Source organism: Fragaria vesca, linkage group LG2 (assembly GCF_000184155.1).
Source record: "Fragaria vesca subsp. vesca linkage group LG2, FraVesHawaii_1.0, whole genome shotgun sequence".
Lineage (NCBI taxonomy): Eukaryota > Viridiplantae > Streptophyta > Magnoliopsida > Rosales > Rosaceae > Fragaria > Fragaria vesca.
The window spans coordinates 7,869,322-7,895,338 of NC_020492.1; the positions used below are offsets into that span (position 1 = coordinate 7,869,322).

The 26,017-nt window shown below is 38.1% G+C and overlaps 4 protein-coding genes across 4 annotated transcripts; 3 read left to right on the plus strand and 1 right to left on the minus strand.

The window, feature by feature from the left end:
- Positions 1–1,218: 1,218 nt before the first annotated feature.
- On the plus strand, positions 1,219–5,185 carry LOC101299722. The gene is made up of 8 exons (XM_004290011.1): positions 1,219–1,682; positions 1,985–2,761; positions 3,188–3,417; positions 3,508–3,621; positions 3,956–4,014; positions 4,284–4,312; positions 4,423–4,512; positions 4,637–5,185. Exons 1-8 carry the CDS (start codon positions 1,454–1,456, stop codon positions 4,786–4,788), a joined length of 1,680 nt encoding a protein of 559 aa, XP_004290059.1. The 5' UTR covers positions 1,219–1,453; the 3' UTR covers positions 4,789–5,185.
- Positions 5,186–9,054: 3,869 nt separating this feature from the next.
- Positions 9,055–12,593, plus strand: LOC101310088. Its single transcript, XM_004292256.1, has 3 exons — positions 9,055–10,870; positions 10,970–11,053; positions 12,230–12,593. Exons 1-3 carry the CDS (start codon positions 9,055–9,057, stop codon positions 12,325–12,327), a joined length of 1,998 nt encoding a protein of 665 aa, XP_004292304.1. The 3' UTR covers positions 12,328–12,593.
- A 2,115-nt stretch (positions 12,594–14,708) lies between these two features.
- LOC101310378 (zinc finger protein ZAT3-like) lies at positions 14,709–15,920 on the plus strand. Its single transcript, XM_004292257.1, has 2 exons — positions 14,709–15,768; positions 15,877–15,920. The coding sequence occupies exons 1-2, from the start codon at positions 14,709–14,711 to the stop codon at positions 15,918–15,920; spliced, it is 1,104 nt and encodes a 367-aa protein (XP_004292305.1).
- Positions 15,921–21,631: 5,711 nt separating this feature from the next.
- LOC101300009 (pentatricopeptide repeat-containing protein At2g17140-like) lies at positions 21,632–25,158 on the minus strand. The gene is made up of 2 exons (XM_004290012.1): positions 22,655–25,158; positions 21,632–21,743 (listed from the first exon to the last, which is right to left on the minus strand). Exons 1-2 carry the CDS (start codon positions 25,156–25,158, stop codon positions 21,632–21,634), a joined length of 2,616 nt encoding a protein of 871 aa, XP_004290060.1.
- Positions 25,159–26,017: the final 859 nt, after the last annotated feature.

The following is a 26,017-nucleotide window of genomic DNA, read 5'->3' on the forward strand; positions in this document are numbered from 1 at the left end:
AATTAAAATCAAATACCAAAATAAATAAGTTTCATACTTCAATCCAATAAAAATAAATATAAGTCTTGGTTAAAACATAACAATACCGGTAAATTTCATTAAGAGAATAAAAATATATAATAAAAAGGAAGGTCCATTAAATGTTTAATTAAGAGAATTACAAATTTTTTTACATAAATATTTATTTATAAATTATATATAAATATATATAATAATAAATTATATAATTATATATAATAATATTTTCATCCTTAATGGGTGGGGATGGGGACGAATATCAAAATACCATACCCGCCCCGTACCCGATTTAAGAATCCGAATACTAAGGATCCCCATCCCCGTTACCCGTTTATACCCGTATATCTTCCCCGTTAGGGTCGAATACCCGTGGGTACCCTACCCGCTGGGGATTATTGCCATCCCTATTCACCATGGAGTTTAAGGCTTAGTTTGGTATTGTGGTTTAAAAACTCAATTTTTTTAAAAACTCAGTTTTAAATAAGCAACGCCCAACCTGCTTTCTAAAATCGTGGTTATTTAAAATCGTGCCTGTTTACTAGTGAAATTTCAGATGAAAGGCTTTATTCAAAATGATAAGTAGAAATGCCACTATTCTAGAGCATATAAATAAAATATAAAACAAAAAAAAAGACATGCATAATTACTCACTATATTTAGATAATTTCGTTCACTTTTATTCTAATCTAGAAAATAAGTACTTTAAACATCACACATTCTCTCTTTGACTTCGTACAAACAATATAACAAAGAGTACGAGGAGATACTGTGACAAACTCCTCTCAACCAATTGTTTGATCCACTAATATACGTTATCTTTGATTCTAAACGGTAAACATCTCTTAAACATGATACATAATAGAAAACAGATATATTATATGTCACACAAAATTATAACCATCAAAGAGCTATTAAACAACATTGTTTTATAAAGTTCAACTACATTTTAAATTACTAATGCACCATAGTTGTGCCATTGTTATTATTTTTTTCGAAAAATTTATAATCTAAATAAGGAAAAAATGAATCAATAAATAAACCCATCAAGAATTCAACTCCAAATCCGAGCAGGCCTAGAATATGCGAACCCGACCGCAGAGAATCTAAACTCTCTTTTTCCTTTCTCTCTTTACAAAAGGGTGTGTCCTTCTCTATTGGCACACAAACCCACGTATACTCTTCTTCTTCCTCTCTATTTTTCAATCCCTCTCCAACCTCCTCCCCTATTCCTTTCTTAATTTGTAAATTACAAATCTTTATTTTTATTTTTATTTTTATTCTCCCCTAAATTAAATTCCTATATATTTACCCTATATTTCTATTCACCCAAAATTTTCTGGGCTCCTTGTTTCTCACTTTCACTCCCAGAGCGTTTCCATTGTTGTTCGTATTTTAGGGTTAGGGTTTCGGATCGGTGGTGATTTGGGTTGGAATTATGGGGGCTGAGGGTGATTCAAGCGAGCCTAAAGTAGGTGGGGAAGGAGGAGAGCTTATCAATATTCGGTGCTCTAATGGGTCCAAGTTCTCGGTGAGGGCGTGTTTGGATATCGATGTTGGGGCCTTCAAGGCGATTTTGGCTCAGAATTGTGATATTCCAGCTGATCAGCAACGATTGATTTACAAAGGTCGTATCTTGAAGGATGACCAAACCCTCATCAGCTATGGTAAGTTTTTTATTGCGATTTTTTTCGTTGATTTCTATCGAATCTGGGTTGATTGTGATGTGGGTTTCTGTTATTTTTGCTAAATTTCGGATTTTGCTTTAGGGTATATGAAATTTCTATTGGAAAATTGATACTTTGGAAGAGTTTGTGGACTTTGATGTCGGTGCTTTGATTGCTGTGTTGTTTACAGATATGCTTTATGAGATTGTGTGATATGAATGCTATTGATTGATTGTTGTGTTATGAGCCACCGTTTATGTGATTCGGCGTCTCTAATGAGTACTTGGTTTTGTTTGTTGAAGGTTTGCAGGCAGATCATACTGTCCACATGGTTCGCGCCTTTGCACCTGGTGCCTCGACCACACCAGCTGCGCCCGCTGCTAATGCTACTTCTGCAAGTCCCAACGCTGCGGCAGGTGTCACTCGTGGTGTTGGTTCCGAGGGGGTTGGGAATCCCGACCTTGGGGGGTCTTTGCTATTTGGGCAGGGTTTAGGTCTTGGTGGTAGTGGTGGAGCGGCTGGTTTATTTGGGAGTGGGCTTCCGGAATTTGATCAAGTGCAGCAGCAACTAACTCAGAACCCGAACATGATGAGGGATATAATGAACACTCCTGCCATCCAAAGTCTTATGAATAACCCTGAGCTGATGCGAGGCTTGATCATGAACAATCCACAAATGCGTGACATCATTGACCGGAACCCAGAGCTTGCGCATATACTTAATGATCCTGGCATTCTTCGACAGACACTAGAAGCTGCTAGGAACCCTGAACTCATGCGTGAGATGATGCGAAACACTGACAGGGCAATGAGTAATATTGAATCTTCGCCTGAGGGATTCAACATGCTGAGACGGATGTATGAAAATGTTCAGGAGCCGTTTTTGAACGCTACCACAATGTCCGGGAATGCTGGGAACGATGCGGCTTCAAACCCCTTTGCTGCTCTTTTAGGGAATCAGGGTGGGGCACAAGCCAGGAATGGGACTAACAACCCTTCAACCACCGGTTCAGAAACTACTGCAGGTTCTGCGATTCCTAATGCAAACCCTCTTCCCAACCCTTGGAGCAATACTACTGGTGAGTCATCTGTTTTTATTTTTTCATATATAAATGCTTCTTTTTAACATCAATCCCTTAGATTACAGTTATAGTAATAATCAAACAAGAAAGCTTCCTGACAATCCAATTTTGAAGAACTAGGACCCCCATGCTAGATTTATGGCTGGATCACCAATGTTCTTCATTGTATGCTCCTACATGTCCTTTTTAGCATGATTAAGGCCACTCTACTTTTTGATGTGGTACACGGAGTGTCTTTCAATTTGCTTGTTTACTGCCATCCATTTCTGTTGGCCCTTAAAATCGTTATTAAGTAAAGTGATGTCCTTTACTAGTGTATATTTCTTTTCTCTGAAAAGAGTGTGGTCTGGATAGATTATGGAACTGGTTAGGTTTAGTCTGCAAACAAAATGTTTATATTCACAATTCGATCTAAATTCTCAGGAGGAAATCAAACAAACGCACCCAGGTCTACTCCTGCTGGGGATGGGAGAGCACCAAATATTGGTGGTCTTGGAGGTCTTGGAGGTTTGGGAGGTCTTGGTGGTCTTTCTGGAATGGAACAAATGCTGGGTGGCATGCCAGACGCTAATGCAATGAATCAGCTTATGCAGAATCCAGCAATATCTCAGATGATGCAAAGCATGCTCTCAAATCCCCAATATATGAATCAGGTACTATCATTAGACAAATTTCTTTACAGAGGAGGTGAATGGTTTACCAAGTGAATTTCTTTTCATGTTCCAACTTTATTTATATTTCAGATCCTGAACCTCAATCCACAACTACGCGCTATGGTTGATGTAAATCCTCAACTTAGAGAAATGATGCAAAATCCAGAGCTTCTACGTCAGTTGACAAACCCTGAGACAATGCAGGTATTTCCCTTCAAGGAATTTTATTAAAACAATCTACTTAAAGGGATAAAACCACCTGTCTCCCTCCCTCTCTCTCTCTCTCTCTCTCTCTCTCTCTCTCTCTCTCTCACACACACACACTCACTTACACACAAACACACAGAATCTTTGCTGGTTTATGCTTTCCTCATCCTTTTTTGTTATTTTCTTTTTCAACTGTTTTATACTCGGTGTATTGGTTTGTATTTCTTGGTTAAATGTAACTTGACAACATTTTGTTGCCGGGAAAACTGAATTGTTCCAAATCTAAAGTTTACACCAGTTATCTTTAACTTTTTTTTTTCCCCTCTTGCAGCAAATGCTTGCATTACAGCAGTCGCTATTTTCTCAGACCAATCGACAGCCATCAACTCAGTAAGTGATATATCTTTTTATGCCAGCTTGGTTTCCAGGATTTCTTCTTTTCCAAAAACTTATATCTAAATACAGAATCATTTAGGGTCTACACAAACTTGTTATAAATCCATATACTGTTCTTGTGTATTGTGCCCTTTGATATGTTTTTAAATTTGTTAAATTCGTCATATGGTTAGAGTCCTCTACCTTGAACAAGCAGAGTACATTTACTTTTCTTCTACCTTAGTGTTTGCCCTACAACTAATCATTTGCTGCTTTCTTTCCAGGGATCCAACTCAGACTGGTGGTGCTACAGGTACTTTGGAAATAAAAATTCTAGAACATATTTATAATATGTATGCCTTGTTTCCTTGTTGGGTTAAGACTTCTTGCTTGTACAACTTGCTTAATTTTTTGTCTAATCAGGGATTCCAAATAATGGTGCTGGACTGGAGATGTTGATGAACATGTTTGGTGGTCTTGGAGCTGGCAGCTTGGCCGCACCAGCCAGCAATGGTAGGTTTCTCCACTCAACCAATTTTAATGCAAAACTTGCATTCATGAAATGAAACTTTTGGTTTTGAGGAAGAAATAAAAAGTTGCAACTTACTCATGACTGAAATTTTTGTATATTTTGCAGTACCACCAGAGGAACGTTATGCAACTCAGCTGTCACAACTTCAAGAAATGGGTTTCTTCGATACTCAAGAGAATATTAGGGCATTGCAAGCCACTTCCGGGAATGTCCATGCTGCAGTAGAGCGACTTTTAGGGAATCCACCTGGAGCATAACATGTTACATGGTTTCATGTTTCTATATTTATTGAATTGGGATTCTTTCTTCTTTTTATTTTCTTTATGTGGACATGTAACATTAGTAATGCGGAGTGAACTCTTCTTAAGACACAAGACATACAAGCAGTTGTAGAATCCATTTTGGGAGTGTGAATAAGCAAGAACACATCATCACAGAGCTGTGAACTTGTGGACAAGCTTATGCATACCCTACAATTTACCTGCTTCCCTCTTTACTTCCTCTCTTTCTCATATGCTTCAACTTTCTTCTTTCCATGTATACGGTGCACATTTGAAATAAATTATTTCAATGTAAAGTATAATTCTGATATTTTATACCCTGAACGCTTTTATGCATTGGCTGGATATACAAAAAAAAACATGGCATTTGCTCTCCTGCGAATTATGTGGATTTAATTTCAATTTGTTTTCCAAATCAATACATCTTGAGCATGTGTCATCAACTGATCATAATACTTTGAATTTGCACTTCCAATAAAGTATTCACAATGGTACGAGACTGCGAGAGATGTAAACACTGATGCTTATATTTGCGGTTGTGTTTATACCTTTTTTCTTTATTATGTAAATAACTTGATTGTTATAACTAGTTTTTTGCTCACAACCTCTTACTTACTATAAAAAGAAACTATATCGCTAGACTAAATGGTTTTGGGTTCATTTCATTTTTTTGACATAGTAATTTTCTAAGAACACTATTCTTTTTGGATAATATGAATATTACTTTAAAATTAGGTACATAGTGAAGTTTTTTTTTTTGGATAGAATGACGTTAGGCTTTATCGATAATAATTAAGGGTTGCAAGAGTTGGCCAAAAGGCCTTGAAGTTCTGGAATGGAGGACCCTACCCAACGAAGAGTAACAGAACTATAGAGGACTAATTTGGTCACTTTATGAGCTACCAAATTAGATGGGTATTCGTAAAGATATACAAGTTACGGGAGCCCTTCTAGTGAGGATTGTTAAGTTGAGGATTTTTCGGTTTATGGTTTAAAAGACCTATTTTTTTATCACATTTTGACATCTCATCCGTTCAGTTTTTAGGTTTATATGAGTAGATAATTTATACAAATTTTCAGCCAAATTGATGGTCGTTAAGATAACAAACTACATCAAATTAATGGACGAACCAAATTTGTCAAATATAAACCGTTCAAGTTCATAATGGAAATATCACACTTAAGAATGCCTTAACAATTTTCAATATAGCTGAAAATTTGAATAAATGATCTACTCATAAATACCTATAAACTGAACGGTCAAGATGTGGATATAAGATCGAAAAGTGGTATAAACCAAAAAATCCTCACCAAGTCCTCAACTTAAGGTCCTCACTAAAAGGGCTCTTCCTACGAGTTATTCATGTTCTTATATTCAAAAAGAAAGAGTATAGAATAGTAGATCTCTCTCTCTCTCTGAAACCTTCGTGCCCTTAGAGAGTCGGTGGCATTGCTGACCCTTCATGGGTGTCTCCCTGAGCTAAGTCTCAGAGTTGAGGCGTCTGCCTCTTGCTCTTCTTCCTATTTTTCCTTTCGTTTTTCTCCCTCTTTCCTTCCATCATGCCCCAATTTTCAACCAAAACCTTAGCCCTAAAATCTCTCTGACCATTCCCTCACTACCCACCACCTCCATTTCCCTACCATCTCTCATCTCCAAATCTGGATACCCAAACATTTTCTTTCCCTTTTCAATTCGATACCTTGGCTTGATCCTTGCAGTGACGTCTCGCAAACGCGATTTGTTGCCTCCTAATCTGAAGACAGGTAGAGCTTTAGCTCGGGTGCATGCACCACCTCTTTCTATGTTCTTTCTCCGGCTTTGTTCTTTGAGATGTGGCTGCAAATCAAGTGCGATGGTGGGGATGATGAATCAGTATCTAGATCCTCCGTTTTCTTTTGATTTTTCTTTTCCAAGGTTATTTTGCTCGGGCTTTGGTGTAGGGGTCTCTTCTCAAGTAGCAATTTGGGATCTCCCTTTGCGAATTCAACTACGACGGTCATGGTGGGCAACGATGGTACTGGACTTGTGACAACGGGCTGGGATTTGAGGCGGTTGAAGAAGACAACAAGTTTAGAACTAGGGTTTTCATTTTGCTATCTAGGTTAAATTGGTCCTCCTACTGTTTGTTTGGGCTTAACTTGTGTGGGTTTTTATTATAATTTTTGCTCTTTAATGAAATTGCTTTCAATCGTCTAAAAATAAAATATAATAGAGTTCCAAAGCCGCTTTTTTGTTTTCTCAAATCCCAAAAAACTGCAACTACTCAGAGTAGCTTGATTTGGCTATCAATTGCTTGATATGGAGCTAATATTTTGTGTCCGAACACGAATTGATCGAGCTTAAAAGGAGTTGAACTCGATATGTATCCAGTTGATTTACAACATATTAGGTTTCAATCAAGAGAAGACACGATCAGTACAAAAAAAATTAATTATAGCGGTTACAATCAAGAGAAGACACGATCAAGATAAAAACTTTTAATTATAGTAGTCATTAATTGAACTATTTTATTAATAAGTTCTAACGCAATAGTATAATGAGACAGCTAAAATAACTTTGACTTTCCTATGAATCTCTACCATTTGAATTAATTTCAGTAAAAACTGAACACAACTGAGTAGACACTTAACTGAGTGATAAACGCGACTCTAGTTTGCGATAGACATCATCATATTGATACAAGTGTTGGATCAGAATCTACAACGAGCATTAGTACGCCCTTGTTGACGATCCTTTACTCCAATAACATTTTAGGTTCCCCGAACAATGTGATATCTCATTGGGTAAGTCTTTAACCCTCATGTTTTTACTCAGATGCCATCAATGATCAATGGATGAAGTGATATCTCACACCGAGTATGTCTTTAACCCTTATTGTTTTACTCAGATGCCATCAATGATCAATGGACCTAAATGGCTAAATCCAATGGTTGCAGTTGCTTATGCGCAGTTAAAATTGAATTTCAGTTGTGTTTGCAATTTTTTTAACGGAGAGGTGATACCTTATCATCTATGTAAGTTCCGGGGTAAAGCAAGAAATATAAAGACATTTGAGGACCACTTGGAAACAAATTACATGACACGGAGGGACTAAACAACAAATTGGTGACATATTAAAGATGGGATTTAGAGCCAAACCTTCTGGCTTTTGAAACCCGAGTCTCTCATTCTTTTGCACAACGGTTCTTATGAGCTAAAGCCGAAGGGTAATAACATTCGATTTCAATCGTACTCTTGTCAATTCCTTCCTTTTCTGGGTCCAATCTCAATTTCTTCAACTTTTGTTTATATCATTCAATATACTTTGAGACGATCAATTTAGGTGTTGTGGTTATAGAGCATGATTTGATTTCAATTGCATATGAATTTGTTCAGGTTAGGAATATATGTTTTAAAGTGAAATTGACCATATGGGTGCTTGTTAATTTTTGATCTTGATGGATTTCATGCTTTAAAAATTGGTGTATTTAGGTGGAAATGGAGTGAGCTGCATGATAATGATCCTTTCCTTTTGTTGCGTGTTTATCTTTGAATTTAATGGAAATTAGAAACTTGGATTTGAATCGTGTGGATCGAGGTGGTTGTTTGATCACCCATTAGGATTTTAAGCGGCGTTTCGTCTGAATATAGGTGATTGGCTAACAGAATTGGTATGTTGTGAGATTGAGTTTCGATAATCTATGGAAAATAATAAGGGTGTTGTAGTTTTCAGTTATAATGCCGAACTTGAGTTTTCCCGCTAAATTAGGAAGAAGAAAGGTACTTTTTATGGTGAATGCACAGTTACGAGCTAATGTTTTCCTAATTTCTACTCTCATTTTTTTTTTGGTAAATATGTTTTTAAACTTCTTATTGCACTTATTAATGCGTTGTCGACTAATTTGATCCTTTTGGGTAGATAATTACAGAGGATGTGAGTGGTTTAAGATAGTTTCAATGCTTTAAACACAATACCGAAATGGTTCGAGTGAAATATATCTTGTGCTTTACTTCTAGAATTAGTGCTAGGTTACTAGCAATGGTTCTAGCTATGTGTTTGAGTGATTCTTCTTTGCATCTTGTAATATGAAGGACATACTTGGTCAGTCATGCTCTGTAGATCTTATGTAAACTGAGCTGTCTTTCTGGTTTATTTTTAGATCTTGAGTTTTTTTAATTAACCTCTGATATTTGAAGCTACTTTTTTTATATTATTAAATCTGAATTTGACTGTTATTTCCATCGCCAGGTCAATATATTCAATGGTTCAGCATACCATAGATTCTAAAACCAATGAATATGGGCTTGGAACTACTGAAGCCGAGTCATCTATTCATGATAAGCAGTTATCAGCTCCTGTAAAGAATACAGTTTTAAGAGATGTACAAAATGACAATAAAATTGCAGTGCCCAGCTCTGCCGCGAGCTCTTCTCCATCAAAGGATAAGATACCTAATACTGCCCCTAGAGTTTCTGGCATCAAAAGACCTTTATCTGAGTGCCAGACGATCCCTTCTGAACAGCAACCCCCCAGTAGTAGTTCTGGAAATGGGCCTCTTGTCTATGTTCGTAGGAAATCAGAAGCTGACACAGTCAGAAGTAGCACTAATGATAATGCAAGCATTATTGCTGGTGGTCAAGTGTCGAGGAAACTTAGCAACCAAGAGGCAAGGACTGGACCAATATCCCAAACAAAGGAGCCGACAGTAAAGAGTGCTAATGGTAATGGAAATATTAATGCTGATGGTCATGTGTCGAGGAAACTTAGCAACCAAGAGGCAAGCACTGGACCAATATCCCAAAAAAAGGAGCCAACAATTCAGAGTGCTAATGATAATGGAAAGATTAATGCTGATTGTGAACTGTCGGGGATAATTAGCCATCAAGAGGCAGGCACCGGACCCATATCCCAAACAAAGGAGCCAGAAGTTCGCGGTGCTAATGATAATACAAACATTAACGCTGATTGTGAGGTGTCAAAGAGAATTAGCCACCAAGAGGCAGGCACTGGACACATATCCCAAACAAAGGAGCCAGAAGTTTGCGGTGCTAATGATAATGCAAACATTAATGCTGATTGTGAGGTGTCGAAGAGAATTAGCCACCAAGAGGCAGGCACCGGACACATATCCCAAACAAAGGAGCCAGAAGTTTGCGGTGCTAATGATAATGCAAACATTAATGCTGATTGTGAGGTGTCGAAGAGAATTAGCCACCATGAGGCAGGCTCCGGACACATATCCCAAACAAAGGAGCCAGTAGTTCATAGTGCTAATGATAATGCAAATATTACAGCTGATCGTGAGGTGTCAAGGAGCATTAGCCACCAAGAGGCAGGCATGGGACCAATATCCCAAACAAAGGAGCCAGAAGTTCATTGTGCTAATAAAAATGCAAGCAATAATGCTGATTTTCAGGTGTCAACAAAACTTAGCAATCAAGAAGCAAGCACCGGACTGATATCCCAAAGAAAGGAGCCGGAATTTCATTTTACTAATGATAGTGCAAGCATAAATGCTGATTGTGAGGCCTCGAGGATAATTAGCCACCAAGAGGCAGGCACTGGACCTATATCCCAAACGAAGGAGCCAAAACCAAGTTGTGCTAATGATAGTGCAAGTTCTAAAGCTGATTGTGAGGTATTGAGGATAGTTAGCCCCCAAGAGGCAGGCACCGGACCCATATCCCAAACAAAGGAGCCAAAAGTTCATTTTGCTAACGATAATGCAAGCATTAAGGCTGACTGTCAGGTATTGAGGGCAAATAGCCACCAAGATGCAAGCACCAGACCCATATCCCAATCAAAAGAGCCAACAAGTCACGGCGTTTCGGCGTTTGCACCTTTTCCAAGGGAAGCAGCAGCCATCCCTCCTGGAAAACCTTCCGTTGCTCCGCCACACGGTAAATCTGATGTAAGAGGGGCACCAGCAGGATCCAATTCCCAACCTCTTGTTTCTGCTACCCCTTCATCGGGTAGTTCAAAGGGTCTCAGAAATTTGCATTGGGAAGAGAGGTTTCATCAACTGCAGTTGCTATTGAGAAAATTGGACCAATCAGACCACGAGGATTATCTCAAGAGTATGTCTTGAATTGAGAAAATGCACCGTATCATTTCATTTTATCTTTCTTTATTTTCTGTCTACATTGGTTTACCCTTTGATTATGTTCATGTTTCAGTGCTGCGGTCTCTCTCCTCTGTTGAACTAAGCAGACATGCCGTTGAGTTGGAAAAGAGATCAATTCAGCTTTCACTGGAGGAAGGTAATACAAAAATTGTATTTTTTTTAAAATTATTTTTTATTTGCACATAAATATGCAAGAAAGAACTAAATTTGAAAGCACTAAAAAAGATGGAGGTTCATGCTGTATTCTCTTGTTCTGAATGTTTCATTCTTCTGTAAATGACTGAGATTATTGATTAGGAAAGTTAATGACCTGCTTTCTTGATCTTTACATGTAAATTGTTGCCTTTATCTACAAACTTTGTCGACGACCACCCCCCCTCTCTGTGAGTAACATCTTTATAATGAATGCAAGCTTGTGCTGGGATTTACAAAATTCACCAACGTTAAGTGAATTGGCTAATTCACTTCTTTTTTTACTATTGATGATCTTTTCATGGTATGTGGTTTGTCAAAGTGTTCAATGTTTTTACATGGTCTGATTGCTGAAATAATCTGCTTTGATCGTTGTTTGTGTACAAAATTAAAAGAGTGTTGATAGGAATACGGTCAGTTTTGATGATAAGGACTTTCTGTTTCTCCATTAAAGGAAATTACTAGAAAAGTTTCTTATTTGTCTCGGGAAGCCTGCCTTACACATGGCATGTATGCAAAAATGCAGTAATATCGATCACTCTTGCAGCACTACTGCTATTGTTTATCCCACGACCTAATATAAAGCATGAGTGAGTCTCTGAATTGGTACAAGCACTGTACATTGATAATTGCAATTTAGGTAGGCAGATTGCACATGCAGGCTTCATTTTTAAAAGTGAGAGTAGTGAATAGTGTGAGTTAGGCTGGTGGTGTTTATGATTGTGAATAGGGATCACACTTTTTGGGTTGATTGCATTATGTTTGGTTGTGGTTTTCAAATGTGAGTCTTATCATTGTCTTACCTGCCCTCCTACATGTTTACTAAATCATTCTTAACTCTGTTGTTTCATAGTTCAAACTCCATATATACATGATGATTTGGAGTTTAAAAGCAAAGGTTCTTTTAGTTTTTATAGACTTCAACTACCTGGAATTAATAGAAAGCATAATGTTTCATATCCATCTGTCACAGTCATTCCTTCTATTGTTGCAGAATCTTTGTTGTCAGGTAGTGGTTGCAAATAAAGTTCTCAAGCTTCTATTTGAATGTGTATATATACTTCTACCTTGAATATGTGGAAAAAGCATGAAACCTTTCTCACGTTCCTTTTTATTACAGCAAAAGAGTTGAAGCGAGTTGGGGTTTTGAATGTTCTGGGAAAACCTGTGAAGCCTTTTAAAGTACCCTCAACTCTTCAAGACAAATCTGAGAAGTAAACAAACACAAGGAACGAGGGGGTAATTGTGATAATCAGTAAATCGCCGCTGGGTGAAAGCGTGCGTACTAGTTTCTTTTCCACCGGTTCCATCTTGTGCAGTTGTCAATTCTCCGGATGGTTTGTTGGTATTTGCTGCATGTCTGTAATATTTCACTTCTAAATCTGCAGTATCTGTTGAAAAGTAGCTGTAGCCAGCGCTGCTGGAAGTATTGATATGTAACTGTTGAAAAGTAAATAGAAAAAGAAATCTGTTAATTGCTTTGCATTTCTTCCTTCTTGCAGTATCGTATTTAATCATGGGTTGGTTTGTGTTAATGAGGTATTTATTCAAGCTTTTGGTTCATTCCGAAGAGGCAGGGTGGTATATAATCCTTCAAATTGATTTATCTTATCTTATTTATTTGGAGAAGAAAACAAGTTATAGTTTATATAAATCAATTTCCCTCAGTTCAGCCGTTGACAAACTCATACGTCTGTGTAGACAGTCGACGCTTAACAGCCTAGGGTGTCATGCGTTATTAGCTCATCGTGCTTTCTCTGCTAATAACTTTTCTGAAATTAAGCAGATGCTTTGGCAAAACTAGGTCATCAGGTTCACAAAACTAGGGATCGAAATGAAGGATTAAGAAAACAATTGATAGAACGATCGAGAACATATATATCAGGTGGTTCACATATTCCTACAAAATATTTCTCGGGAAACAAGCAAAGAGAAAAATCTATAATATTAACTTATTAAGTAACTCAGGTGGGGTCGTCATTTAATTTTTTATTTTTTATTTTTTTTACCGCCTTCTGATCATCCCCTGGTGTTTCTTGGGCAACATTAGGAATAGGTTAAAACGTTAGGGTTGGGAAACTTTAACACCAAGTTATCTGTTGGGATCACCTCGGTCTACTTCCTATCAGCAACAAATGGTCCGTTACCCTGTGCATCTGCATTTATTCTCAATTGGTAAAAATTGAAATCAAAGTTGGTCTTCACAATTTTATTTCAATTGATATTTTTCTTTAAAATGACCTCGAGGGCCAGAGTTTCAATGGATTGATCATTGATGCATGCACCTGATTTTCTTTAGCTTGTTCTTTTATCAATAAGATCATCTCCCACCATAGGCTAAAAAGCTAAATTTAGCATATGGTTACTCCCACCATAAGCTAAATTATTGATAAGAAAGCTCATTATGAACTAAGAGATGCTTTGATTAAACATTTTTTATTTATTTTAAAAAATGTTTTATTAATAACTCACACACCCTACATATGTCCGTGAGATTTGAACCTTTGACCTCAAAGTTGTCAGTTAAACACCTTAACCAACCAAGCCATGACTCACCGACAATGCTTTGATTAAACATATTTGGCAACGACATGGAAAAACATAAGTTTGAAATCGTGATCGATAAATGTTTATTTTCAAATAAATATTTTGTTTTCAAAAAAATTTGTCGTTCTATTTTTTTAATTTTCGTTGCTTGTATCTTTTAATTATCGTATATTTCCTAAGGAATAAGATCCATGTCCTTCTCAATATTTGTAGTTTCAAATTATTTTTAATATTATATATATTTATATATATGAGAAAAGAAAAAATATGCATAGAAATATAACATTACATATATATGATAAAAGAATCAGATTTGGCTTTACCTTTGGATTTAGCTTACGGTGGGAGTGTTTTTTAAAGCCAAAAGACTATAAATTTGGTTAAAGATTTAGCTTATGATATGAGACTTTGGTAAACTAAAAAAAGATTCTATAGAATATTCTTGTTTTATAGACTAAATTTGGCTAAAGATTTAGCCTACCATGAGAGATGCTCTAAAAGAACTCAAACATGAATTTTTTTTTTTTTTTTTTTTTTTTTTTTTGCTGAGTTGATGAAAATCATGGCATTTAAGCATTTGTCTCGCTTTCTACATTACCAATATATCTTCTAAAATTTTAATTTCTCGTAACTTTTAGTTCCGTTCTCATTCATAGATGTGTAGTTTTACCGTTCAAAACGTTGACAAAGATAAAATTAATTGTGTCGTTAGATCGGAAGAAAGAATAATTATTTGAACATAAGAACATATAATCGGAAGGAATCAATCTAGAAATTGCAAAAGGGTATTAGTGTTACTGATGAAGCAGTGAGGTAATAAATTAAAACAATAAAAACTGAATTGTAAGAAATCAGAAATGAAAAAAAGGGAAATATCAGGATAGTGGAAATGAACTGTAAAACGATAGGAACCACGATAACTGCCCACAACTGCCATTTCCTGGATTGACCACCAAGTAACCGCCACCCTGTCTCTCTCTCTACATAACTCAACCCCACTCCTTCGCTTCACCTTTTTCCCCCTCTCTTCACTCTCTGCCCGAACAGCCACCATGAACAACAATCCCGACGACCACCTCGATTTTCGACCCCCAACTCCACCCCCTCCCACAACGCCGCCGCCACCCCCACCAACTCAACCCCACCACCACCCAAACGTTGTCGTTTCCAACCCTACCCTTACCCCCACCCCCGCCGCATTCGCCTCTTCATCTTCTACTTCTCTCACCATCGCAGACAGCAATGCCCCACAACAACAGCGAAAGAAGCGCTCCCGACTGACGAGACCCGAGGACGCAGATGATGACAACCCGGCCAACAAGCGGCCCAAGCCCGCAAAGAAACCCGACCCGTCTGCGCCCAAGATCACCACGCCGTGCACCGAGTGCGGCCGCACATTCTGGTCATGGAAGGCTCTCTTCGGCCACATGCGCTGCCACCCTGAACGACACTGGCGCGGCATCCAACCCCCGCCGGATTTCCAACGTGCTGGTTCGTCTTCGTCGAACCCGGTTCATAATCCCGAGTTGGAGCTCTCCATGAGTGAAGACGACCACGACGCCGCCTCTAGCTTGTTGATTCTCGCCGGCGGAACCGACCAGACACAGACACAGACACAACTCCTTCCTGGTACTAGTGGTTGTCGGGAAAACGACACTGGCGGCTGTCGTTTCGAGTGTTCGAGTTGCAAGAAAGTGTTTGGTTCCCACCAGGCCTTGGGTGGCCACAGGGCGAGTCACAAGAATGTGAAGGGTTGCTTCGCGATAACGAAGAATGATGTGGATGTTGATGAAGAGCATCATCATCATGATGGTCATGATCAGCATGGCAATGTGGTAGTGGCAGCTGGGCGTAGCTATGGCGTTGAGGGGAGCAATGTTGTTGAGAGCATGGAGGAGAATAGTAGGATGGTTACGGCGGTGGAGTCGGGGCATCAGTGTAGCATTTGTTGGAGGGTGTTTTCGAGCGGGCAAGCTTTGGGAGGGCACAAGAGGTGTCATTGGGAGAGAGGAGAAGAGGCATCAGTGGTGATGACACAATTTGGGATGAGCAGTAGTACCGTTAATTCTGGTGGGCTGGACTTGAACTTGCCTCCTTCTGCTTCTGCTTCTGTTGCTCCTTCTCTTTCTGCTTCCGCTGCTCCTGCTGCTTCTGCTTCTGCTGCTCCTGCTGCTGCTGCTGCTTCTGCTCCTGCAAGTGAAGATGATCAATGCTCGTCGTATTCTTCGCCCGGCCTGGGTTTGGATTTGAGGTTGGGTCTTTGAATTGGGATTGCTTAGCTAGTATATGCTAATGAATTAGGTGATTGTTACTTGGTTAATATAATTAGGTGATCATTGGTACATTTTGTAACTATATATATTGATGTATTTGACTTCGAGAGGATATATATGTGTCGTAGTGAACCTGCTGGCTCCACAATTGGGAGTTAGATTATGTTTCATATTTAGAATACCTGAAAATATATTTCTCATTAGGATTATACTAATAATATACAGAGCTTTGTTCAATTCTTAGATGTTTTCTCATATGTGAATATATGTTATGATAGTTGTACAATGGTGTGTGTGACATGATGAACTTAGTTAAGTAGCCTCTACTTCTTGCTGTTTGGGTGTGTTAATTCAATTCGTCTTAACACAGATACATTGCTAGACGATCGAGTTTCATTGTTTAGCTTGAGAACTTCTTCTTTACCTTGTTTTGGGATCATCGTAGTCCACAGTTCCCTTATACGTGGCGTTAATCTCTTCTGTTTTGGCTAATCTCATGAGCCGCCTTATCGATCATCAACCGATCGAATTACAGTTTGAGCTTCTGCGATTGTGAGGTACAGGCCATGCAGACCTTGAATTTAGTTGTTACTGGTTTGTTGATAAATAATCTGAGGTTTGCGATGGCATGTGGCTGATTGATGGATTTATAGCTACTAGTTGTTTCACTTGTTTGAATATGTAAACACACAAGAAAGATCTAAGTCTGAATAACCATTAGTTGCTGGCATAGTAATTTACTTGTATGTGGGAATAGAATCTACTCGATGATACGTTCCAAATTGACAATATTATGGGGCTATTTGATTTATGATTTATCTTTGAGATTCCAATTTCCATTCCCTTGTTTGAGCGAGGTATACTACCTCGTTCTTTCTATAAAAAAAGAAAAAAAGTGATTTACTACCTCGTTGGTTTAATGTCAAGTTCACGTTTTACAGTGTCATCATTAATGGTCTATCTGCAGTCTGCAGGCTGCAGCTATATATCTTCCATTTTGAAGTTGAGAAGGTGAGAATGCATAACATTGTAATCTTTGGATTCTTTGGCTTGTAAGTAATATTAAGGTCCTGTTTCCATATTCTAATGGAGCTAAGAGTTGAATTGTATCGAATACGGTATGGTGGGGATATGTTAACAATACTTTTTAAAAGGAGTTAGGTGGTGAGATGAGCGTTATTTTGTGTAAGTTTAATGATTAAGCTAAACATATTTGCAATGAGGGTATCTGTCAATTAGTTACATTTAATTTGCTTACTATCAGAGCATGTTGGTCTAAGTCGTTAATTGATGTGATTGTCTTCTGACCATGCATGGAATGACAATATCTATTTCTTTCAACAAAAAAGAAGAAGTCGTAACCCGAGTGTTAACCTTTGCTAAATATGAATGAAAATTTTCTTGTTAATTTGCTTTATGTATTTAAGATTCTTCAGAAGTTTTAACCGCGTTGCAAGACTTCCGCAACATTTTTAGGAGAAAATTTGAGGATTTCAGTTTTGTCTTGATTACCAAAGTACGAATATACTTTGCTACTCTTTTTCCTGATTGATATATGACCATTTTCCATTATTATTGTTCAATAATCACTATCATTTGTTGATTGCCACACGTGCTATGATATATTTATTCACACATCTTTATTTCTATTCACACTTGTTCTATAATGAGAGACAATCACAAAGTGACTTTGAAAGAATATTTTGTAAATAAAATTGAATTATAGTAATAAAAAAATAAATGAGGTGTGTAAATAGAAAAATATATTTTGACTTGGTTTACTATGTACAATCTTGGTTGGAAATATACTACAACGAGTCTGTTGTGAGTCAAACTCACGACTTTTCACTTACAAGGAGAGACTTATGCCGCTAAACCAAATGGTACTGAGCTTCTAATATTTCATTTTGGGCATATTCTAGATAACAATTCTCCTAACATGCAATTAATAATTGTTAATAAAAAAACATGCAATTAATAATTAATATGCTCTGAAATGAAGCTAGGCACTTTTATATTTTGGGCAAACTACACCTTCTGAATGTTATTACCAGGACAATTTGCATAACGTAGGGGATGATAACGAGAAATGGGGTGCCAATTTCACCTTCTTCTTTCTTTATTCAATATGACAAAAGTTATTTAAGATTCTAAAACGAAAGGAATCAATTTGTCTCCATTCTTAACTTCATCCATTCCCCTCAGCTTGTTTTATGGAGATTCCGTGTTGCTTGAGATAATTGCATGTATCATGTCTCGCAAATATAATTTCGGTGTTCTCGTATATTCAGATAAAGAAATTATGTAACAAATGCACGACAAAATTCGGTTTAACTTCTTCAAGTTTGGTTTATTGGGACTCAATCCCCCAATTTTTTACAAATCTATGCCTTCGTGATCAACTCTGTTTACCTCATTTTCGTTTTCTTCACTAAGTTACTTTCAGTTTTGCTTTCTCTTGCAGGTTATGTTGCTTTGCTCTTTGTTTGAAGGGGTTTTGTTAAGCCCAATCCCTTTTCCGTGTTCTATATATGTCTAACAAGTTGTGTGCCATGGAAATGGAGAAGATAAGTTGAATAAGATATCTGCCATGTAATGAAGTACGAGGGAGTTTATAGTCCCAGTAATCGATGGAGAGGTCGGAAGATAAAGTTTATAGCCAAAGGGTTCAGAGATGCTACGAGGGCTGTAGAAGTCCTTGCCGATTCCTAGGACACCTAGTGATGATCCATGGAACGGACCTGTATGCGCTATTGCTCAGAATTTAGATAGCTCTTATTTTCTCTTGATGAAGATTAGATAGCCACCTTTCTTGGTTTTACTTTTACCCAAACATGATAAGAAATTTGAGGGTGGTTGTTTTCAGCAAAGAGTGGTTCTCTTTCTTTTTCTTTTGATCGATCTTTCTATGTGATAGGGATAATCTCCTATAGCTTGATCTGATGCATCTAAAAAAGCATATCACCTTATTACAAAAAAAAAAAAAAACAATTATCATATCCACACTGCGCTAATTCTCCTATTTACAATGGTTCAAGTAGCTACAGTTGGTGCCAATATCCTTAACCTATTTGTTCTTCAACTACAGAGCTAATGAAGTTATCATTATTGATCCATGCCATAAAACTTGGTAGGATTGCACGTTATTTGTTCAGCTGACAACTAGATAAAAGTTATGCAGTTTTTTTTTTCTTTCAAATTTTCATTTTAATCACATATATTAGGGGTCAATTGCCAAGGGTTTGGATATATACATGGATACACCGGTAGGAAAGCTTCTCACATACATTGCTCATGTGCTCATAAGGTACTGAATGATACCCAGAATGGTACGAGGAAAAACTTACCTACATGCTATGGGTTATGCATTAGTAACATGATCTGCTAGATGTGAGAGATTGGCGCAGATATATTTTCCTCGGAGACGTGATAATTGAGCAGTGTCTCGGACCATATGAGGTGTTTTGCTGGAGCTGGATGTCTACTGACCGAGTTGAAGCAGAGTTATGACTTGGGGCACCATGTCCACAAATGACAATTTGATCGGGAATTCTGGAGGTAAGAGGATTGTAGTTTACTTGGCTGCAAAACGTTCCAGTCAACAGAATACAAACTTGACTGACATGCAAGCAAATTATTTCAAAGATACAATACAATATCACACTTTCTTCTGCTTTTACTATTTTATTTTCTGGGAAACTAATGAGATCCTCTTGGAAATTTACAACGAACAAAATGGTCCATGGGTTAAACACATGACAAAACCAGCAAAATCACAAAAGGCAAGTTGAATATACATGGAAGTATATGCATATAATTCAAAGTCACACATTTATACATTTATACTTCATGCCTACTTATATCGACTAAGCATATTGGCTCATTTGGCTGAACATAATAAGTACCACATTTGTAACAGTAGAAGTCCTATCATGTTCACTCGATATATGTTGAGAATGAAAAACCTGTAAGTGAATATTGGCTGAGCTTTTGCGCCAGAAACTAAGGAACCATAATAGGTAGCAGAAAAGGTACATAAATAGAGCAGAAAAAGACTTGACCTCATAAGCAGATGATAATTATTCAGAAGCATGGTAATTTCTGTTCAACAGCAATGTAAAGTTATCTAACAAAAATTAATCATGGTAAAAAAAAACTCTAACAAGAAATATCAAGCTAAAAGTGTGACCAAAAGTGAGCTGTTTGAGCAGTTTGAGATATTTGCATAGGATTTAAGCACCTAAACCGCGAACTAAAGAACCATCAAGACCACATTCATTTGAAACTAAAAGAAACAAAAACAGTGGAAATTGGAAAACGAATTATACCTGAGATGCCTGAAATCCTAAATTTGGTTTGTCTCTTGGCCTAAATAATCTGGGGCTAGGGGGGAATTGATGCTTTTCAATAATCAAGATATTCATCTTTCTGGATTTGCAAACTCGTTAGATTTGCTCGACCCCAGCCTTTCTGCACCCTCTTAAGCGTTTTCAATATGACTCCACTGCCATCATCTCTGAAAAAAGAAATAATAATAATAATAATAATAATAACCAAGTGAGGAAAATTATAGTCGAATGAAAAACTAATATCGAAATTAAGAAAGGATATAGTGCACCGAAAACCTAAGGGGCTTCAAACCCAGAAAACAGTAAATTCTTGGACTCAATTCTTCAAAACATCTATGTAACTAGTTTGAAAGAATTAGTGAATTTCAGAATTTGTAACTAAGTTTGTTAGTAACCCCTTAACCCCACATCAAAGAAGGAACTCCAAATTCACCAAGTGAGAAAGATCATCGTCGGTTGAAAAACTAATAGTGAAATTAAGTAAACGTTTTTTTTTTTTTTTTTTCTTTTTTTCTTTCTTTGAAACTAGGGTTCCGGATATTTGACCCCACTAATCCCTAGGCTTCCCGCCTGACCCCACAACATTTGGGAAACTGGAAACTCTAGAATTGCTAGGTGGGTACCATGGGAGAGGGTCGAACCCCAGACCACTTGGAGCACACTGACCACTAGACCAACAACTCTTTGGTAAAACGCCCAACTGGCTTCAAACCCAGAAAACAGTAAATTGGTGGACTCAAATCTTCTAACTGGCTTGTATCTGGTTTAAAGGAATCACAATAATTTAACTTTGTTACAGCCCCTTAACCCCACATCAAAGAAGGAAGTCCAAATAACACCAAGCCTTGATGAGGTGGGATTTGATCCAAGCCTCTTAGTTGGCAATGTACAACAACTAAATAGATAACACCCTCTATAAAAATCATATAGCACTTTCCTACACAATATTCACCTGTTTCTGTGTAACACACATATCAGATCAAAAAGTGTTCAATAAATGTAGATATGTTACCCAGAGCGTGTCTTCCAAATGTAAAGAATTAGGCAACAATTGCAAACTTATCTCCTATTATAGTTTCTGCATCCAAATGACTACCCTTCACCCTCACATGAAACTGTGATGATTAGAAAGTGAGCTGTTTGAGATATTTATAGGATTTAAGCACCCAAACCATGCACTAAAGAACCATCAACACCACATTCATTTGAAACCAAAAGATACAAAAACATATGAAGTCAGAAAACGAATTATACCTGAGATCCTAAAGTTGGTTTGTCACTTGGCCTATATATACTAGGGATTCATTGTCTCAAACATACTTGCAAAAAGCTATAGGGGGGAACTGATGCCTTTCAATAATCAAAAAATTGATCTTTCCGGGTTTGCAAACTCGTTAGATTTGCTCGACCCCAGCCTTTCTGCACCCTCTTTAGAGTTTTCAGTATGACTCCACTGCCATCATCTCTGAAAATAAAAAAATAAAAATGTTATAACCAAGTGAGGGAAATTATTGTCGAAAGAAAAACTATTATTGAAATTAAGAGAGGATATAGTGCACTGCACAGAAAACCTAAGGGCCTTCAAACCCAGCAAACAGTAAATTCTTGGACTCAATTCTTCAAAACATCTTTATATTCTTTGCAGAAAAAAAAAAACATCTTTATACCTGGTTTGAAAGACTTACAATAAGTTTGTTAGTAACCGCTTAACCCACATCAAAAGAGGAACTCCAAATTCACCAAGTGAGATAGATCATCATCGATTAAAAAACTAATAGTGAAATCAAGAAAGGATATAGTGCACCAAAAAACCCAAGTGGCTTCAAACCCTGAAAACAGTAAATTCTTGGACTGACTTGTGTCTGGTTTAAAAGGAATTACAGTACTTTAACTTTGTCAGTAGCTCCTTAACTTCATATAAAAGAAGGAAGTCCAAATAACACCAAGCCTAGATGAGGTGGGAATGAGGTGGGATATGATCCACGTCTCTTAGTTGGCAAAAGTACAACAACTAAATAGATAATACCCTCTATATAAATCACAACACTTTACTACAGAATATTCACCTATTTCTGTGTAACAGACATAGCAGATCAAAATGTGTGCGCTAAATGTAGATATGTTACCAAGAGCAAGTCTTACAAATGTTAAGAATTAGGCAAAAATTGCAAACTTATCTCCCATTATAGTTTCTGTATCCAAGTGACTACCCCACCCTCACATGCAACTGTGATGACCAGAAATTTGACCACACGGTCAAAATAAAGCGATAAATATCAAGCATCAACTTCATGGTCCAGTTACAACCACAAAGAAAGCCATTAACCGAAGAGAGAAGTTAAGAAAAGAATTATAAATAATATTCCTCTTGTATACCTGTTCACTATGGTCTGCCAATCACTTCCACAAGAATATGGTTTTCCACCAATTATATCCCTCTGACTTCGGTAAACCTTATTTGCTATCCTACCTTCTGATGCCATTTCCATCATTCTCTCTGCAAGTTCATCAGCTTCATGCTTATTCCCCTTTTTACCCAAGCCATCAATTACTGGCAGGAAGGATGCTGAATCAAACCCGTATCCCTTATTCATCATATTGTGAAGAATGCTACAGGCATCATCTAACTTTTGATCCATGCAGAGTCTATCCATGAGGTCTTTATAAAGGAAATTCCCCAGATAAAAGTACTTGTCCAACGCTTCTTTAAATAGTTCTGTAGCTTTTGCGACTTCCCCTCCAGCAAGTAATTCATTGAACATCATACTATATAAGGCTTCCTTGTGGCCACATACACTTAAAGCAATGTCAAATACCTCCTGTGCGACTGCAAAATCAAAGCCCTTGCAGAAAGCTTTAATCAATATTCTGAAGGTGGAAATATTCGGGGATATGCCCTTCTGCAGCATTTCATCTAGAAGAGAAGTTGCATCTTTGACTCTCTCTACTTCACAGAGACAGGTCATCATATTATTGTAAGTACATACATCAGGAGGGACTCCCCTTTCTTTCATTTCATCCATCAGCCCATATATTTCAAATATTTGCTTTTTACTCCCTATGCCCAGGATTAGTGAATTATAAGTTTGAATGCTCTTGTTGCAACCTTTCTTCTCCATGTCCTTCAACACCCGAAATGCAGATGATATCTTTCCTTCTTTACAAAAAGTACGTATGAAAGTATCATAAATCACTGAATCGGGATGCAAGTTCCTCCCCATCATCTCCATGAACTTCTTCTTAGCTTCATCAAGCCTCCCAGCCTTGCATAATCCACTAATTATGGTTGAATATGAGATCAAATCTGGAAGACATTTATTCCCATTATTACAATCGTCAACCAGGCCAACAAAGGAGTTCCCTAAGTTTCCAAGAGCCGCACCTCCATGAGTCCACATCCCACTTACAATTTCAATTGCTTTGTCCAATTTCCCATCGTTGCATAAACCATCAATCACAATGTTGCAGGTCACAGTATCTAACCCATAACCTTTCTCATTCATCTTCTGCAGCAGTTCCTCCGCTTCTGATATTCGTCCCTCTTTCCATAGGCTGTGCAGCAGAATGTTGCAGGTATGAGTATTTGGGAAGCAATTCTTCATTATCATCTCTTGCAAAACATTGCTGGCTTCAAATACCTTCCCTTTATTGCAGTATCCATGTAGTAAAGTACTATATGTGACCGTATCTGGCGAAATATTGTTTCTTGCCATTAGATCCATCACCATTCTTGCATCACGGAGCATCCCATTTTTGCATAACCCATTTATCAAAATGTTATACGAGTAAATATTCAGTTCTATTCCCTTATGTACCATTTCTTTCAGAACCAGTCGGGCCTCCAATAGCTTCTTATTCCTGACCAAACCCAACAACCATATGTTATAGCTCTCTAAATTAATCAAACCACCAGCCTTTTCCATAGACTTGAACAAGCTCTCTGCTTCCTCTAACATCCCTTCCTTGCAAAACCCCTGTAACATCAGATTATACGTTACCACATTCGGTTGAGGCAGCCCCAAAGCCTGATCCATATGCATATCTCTAAATATTCTAGACGCTTCAAGAATCTTCCCTGCACTGCACAGAGCCGAAATCCGAGAATTGAAAGTAATGACATCCGGAAACATACCCTCCTCCCTCATCCTCTCCACCAATTTCTCAGCCTCATCAGTCCTCCCTTCTTTACAAAAACTCGAAACCAAGGTATTATACACAACCCTATTAACCCCAACACCACAACCCCTCATCTCATCCAAAACGTCCAAAGCATCACTACCAAACCCAGCTCTGCAATACCCACGAACCAGAATCGCAACGCTGTACTCGTTCGGCACACAGCCCTTGTCACGCATTTTATCAAACACCTGGCGTGCATCTTCCAAACGACTGCAATCACAAAGCGCACAGATCAGGAGATTAAAAGTATACGTCTGGGGCCGAACCCCGGAAGCGATCATGTCCTTATACAACCACAGGACGTAATCGACGTCGTTGTTTCGAAGAGTGGACTCGAGGAGAAGATTATAGAGATAAACAGGAGGAGGGTCATTGGGGAAGCGGCTTCGGAGGGACTTGAAATGCGAAAGGGCCTTGTAGGGGAGGTTGGATTTGGCGAAGATTCGGACGAGGGAAAGGAGGGAAGGGCGGAGGGTTTGTGGGGGTTGTGAGTGGAGGAGGAGGCGGTGGAGGGTGTCGATTTCAGGGTGCATTTTGGAGGAGATGAGGATGCGGGCTATGATGGGGAGGGAGAGATGTGAGGAGGAGGTGGAGGTTGAGGTGGAGGTGGGGGAGGAGAGGATGCGCTTGAAGAGGTGCCATGCGAGTTTGGGGTTGTTGGTGTTGTTGTGTAGAGCTTTGGTCAGAGCTGCTGGCTCCATTCTTATTTTTGTATATTTGGCGGGACAAGACTAGATTGTATCTATTGTTTGGGTCTCCTCGAAAGGTGATGCTATTCGCAAAGGCTATTATTTTGCATACATCGTTCGCCACTGCACATACAACCATGACTCTGAAGGACTGATATGGGACATACGCTCATCCGTAAACGAAAAATAGTATGAGAATTTACGAATCGTTCGATCAGACAAAGAAGTGAAGTGGGATCAAACTTGTATCGGGGCTCAACCACAAACATGCTCGTACCCACTAAACTAACTCTAAATTTTGATTTGTAGAGTTGGTTCATAACAAATTTTGAGACTAAATATAGTAATGTTCTAGATATTATCTATGGAACTTTGCGTTGTTTCCCTTGTTCTAAATATACAAGGATTACTTGATTAATGACTTCATTTTTCTTCTCAATTTTACGATCAACCACTCTCATTAATTTAAATGATTTGATTAATTATTTCATGATGCTTCAATTTCAATGACCAAGCAATTTGTAGTGAAGCTCCATGAATTACGAGCTGCTCATACCAAAACCTAGCTAGGGTTTTGAGCAGCAATCCGGTCGGTTGGAGGACGTCTTTTTGGCGTCGAGGGTGTGTCAAGTGGGGAGGCGCATTTCCAGAAATAGCTACACAGTGGCCATTTACTCTTTGGTGTTGCGGATTTGCGCATCTAGCTTACCTTGGGTGTGGGCGTGCGTTGGGTTGCAAAGACCATGATTTTTTAACTTTTCATATTACATATATATATACACACACACATACAGTCTTCTTTCAGAGTGGGATCCCGTTTTAAAATTAAAGTGCGGGACTCCTTATTTCGCTCACTTTCAAGTCCTATTTC

Excerpts from the sequence above, each read along its gene's own strand:
- LOC101299722 (XM_004290011.1), top strand. The coding sequence starts at position 1,454 with ATGGGGGCTGAGGGTGATTCAAGCGAGCCTAAAGTAGGTGGGGAAGGA. Across the intron at positions 2,762-3,187 it reads CCCTTGGAGCAATACTACTG|GAGGAAATCAAACAAACGCA; the intron begins GTGAGTCATCTG and ends CTAAATTCTCAG. Across the intron at positions 4,015-4,283 it reads AATCGACAGCCATCAACTCA|GGATCCAACTCAGACTGGTG; the intron begins GTAAGTGATATA and ends CTTTCTTTCCAG.
- LOC101310088 (XM_004292256.1), top strand. The coding sequence starts at position 9,055 with ATGGTTCAGCATACCATAGATTCTAAAACCAATGAATATGGGCTTGGA. Across the intron at positions 10,871-10,969 it reads CCACGAGGATTATCTCAAGA|TGCTGCGGTCTCTCTCCTCT; the intron begins GTATGTCTTGAA and ends TTCATGTTTCAG. Across the intron at positions 11,054-12,229 it reads TCAGCTTTCACTGGAGGAAG|CAAAAGAGTTGAAGCGAGTT; the intron begins GTAATACAAAAA and ends TTTTTATTACAG.
- LOC101310378 (XM_004292257.1), top strand. The coding sequence starts at position 14,709 with ATGAACAACAATCCCGACGACCACCTCGATTTTCGACCCCCAACTCCA. Across the intron at positions 15,769-15,876 it reads TCCTTCTGCTTCTGCTTCTG|ATTCTTCGCCCGGCCTGGGT; the intron begins TTGCTCCTTCTC and ends AATGCTCGTCGT.
- LOC101300009 (XM_004290012.1), bottom strand. The coding sequence starts at position 25,158 with ATGGAGCCAGCAGCTCTGACCAAAGCTCTACACAACAACACCAACAAC. Across the intron at positions 21,744-22,654 it reads TGGCAGACCATAGTGAACAG|AGATGATGGCAGTGGAGTCA; the intron begins GTATACAAGAGG and ends TTTTATTTTCAG.